The sequence below is a fragment of the Penaeus monodon genome, chromosome 28 (assembly GCF_015228065.2).
Source record: "Penaeus monodon isolate SGIC_2016 chromosome 28, NSTDA_Pmon_1, whole genome shotgun sequence".
NCBI classification, from domain to species: domain Eukaryota; kingdom Metazoa; phylum Arthropoda; class Malacostraca; order Decapoda; family Penaeidae; genus Penaeus; species Penaeus monodon.
In genome coordinates this window covers 33,338,407-33,339,198 of record NC_051413.1, presented here as the reverse complement: position 1 = coordinate 33,339,198, position 792 = coordinate 33,338,407, and the positions used below count along the sequence as shown (strand labels likewise).

General features: G+C 50.0%; 1 protein-coding gene across 1 annotated transcript in view; it reads right to left on the bottom strand.

The window, feature by feature from the left end:
- The window catches only part of LOC119591180, a 45,312-nt gene that overhangs the window by 3,370 nt on the left and 41,150 nt on the right, over positions 1–792 (bottom strand). Inside the window, exon 3 of the mRNA XM_037939891.1 lies at positions 399–506. Within this exon, the coding sequence (XP_037795819.1) occupies positions 399–506 (108 nt within the window). The remainder of the gene's footprint in view (positions 1–398; positions 507–792) is intronic.

Genomic DNA, 792 nt, shown 5'->3' with positions numbered 1-792 from the left:
CAGCGTTCAGCTCCTTGTTTCCAAGTTGCCTTACGTGCAGTGTTCCCAGATGAGCGAAACACTGTTGCCAACCTCAAGATCTGAGAAGGTCGACCCCCCACGCACGCATAATAAGCCACCCTCATTCAGCTACACGTGTATACGAAGACGGATCGTGTTACCTAAGACAAATATCGGCAGGTGGCGGCGCAGGACCATCTCCCTCGTGTATGCTCCGTGCCATCAATTGATAAAAAGCCTTGCCTTGAATATCAGATGGCATCGTTCGCTCGGGGCTCCGAAACCTTCTCGACAACATAGTTAAGAAAGCGCGCGCCACCTGTGCAACTCGCAACGCGTCGGGAGCGTTCATTTGCATACGGCTCCGCAACAAGGAAGGGTAAGTATCTCGGCCTTACCTTGTGGTGGTGGTTGTTGCCTCCCGTTTCGTTGTCATCGATGAAAACGTCGTTGGCTGTCACGACCCCCGCGACGAGGATGGCCACCGCCGACGTCCATACCAGCATCTGCAAAGACATCGACGGAGATTAGATCGGCTTATATCTCCGGCACCGCAACGCCTAATTAATTTATTAGTGGCTTTCATGGGGCTTGGTCTATCCACCTGCTTGCTAAACCCGTTTAATGTTTACTTAAAAGAGCGGATAATATCCAAAACCCGATATTTTTATTCATGCAACTTGTTTATGTTGTTTGCCTTGGACGCCCGTAAGGATGCCGCTGACTGAAGTTTTCGTGTCGCCAAAAGTCGCTTTGCTTCAAGTTCTTCTTTCCTGTCGGTTTATAAACGTA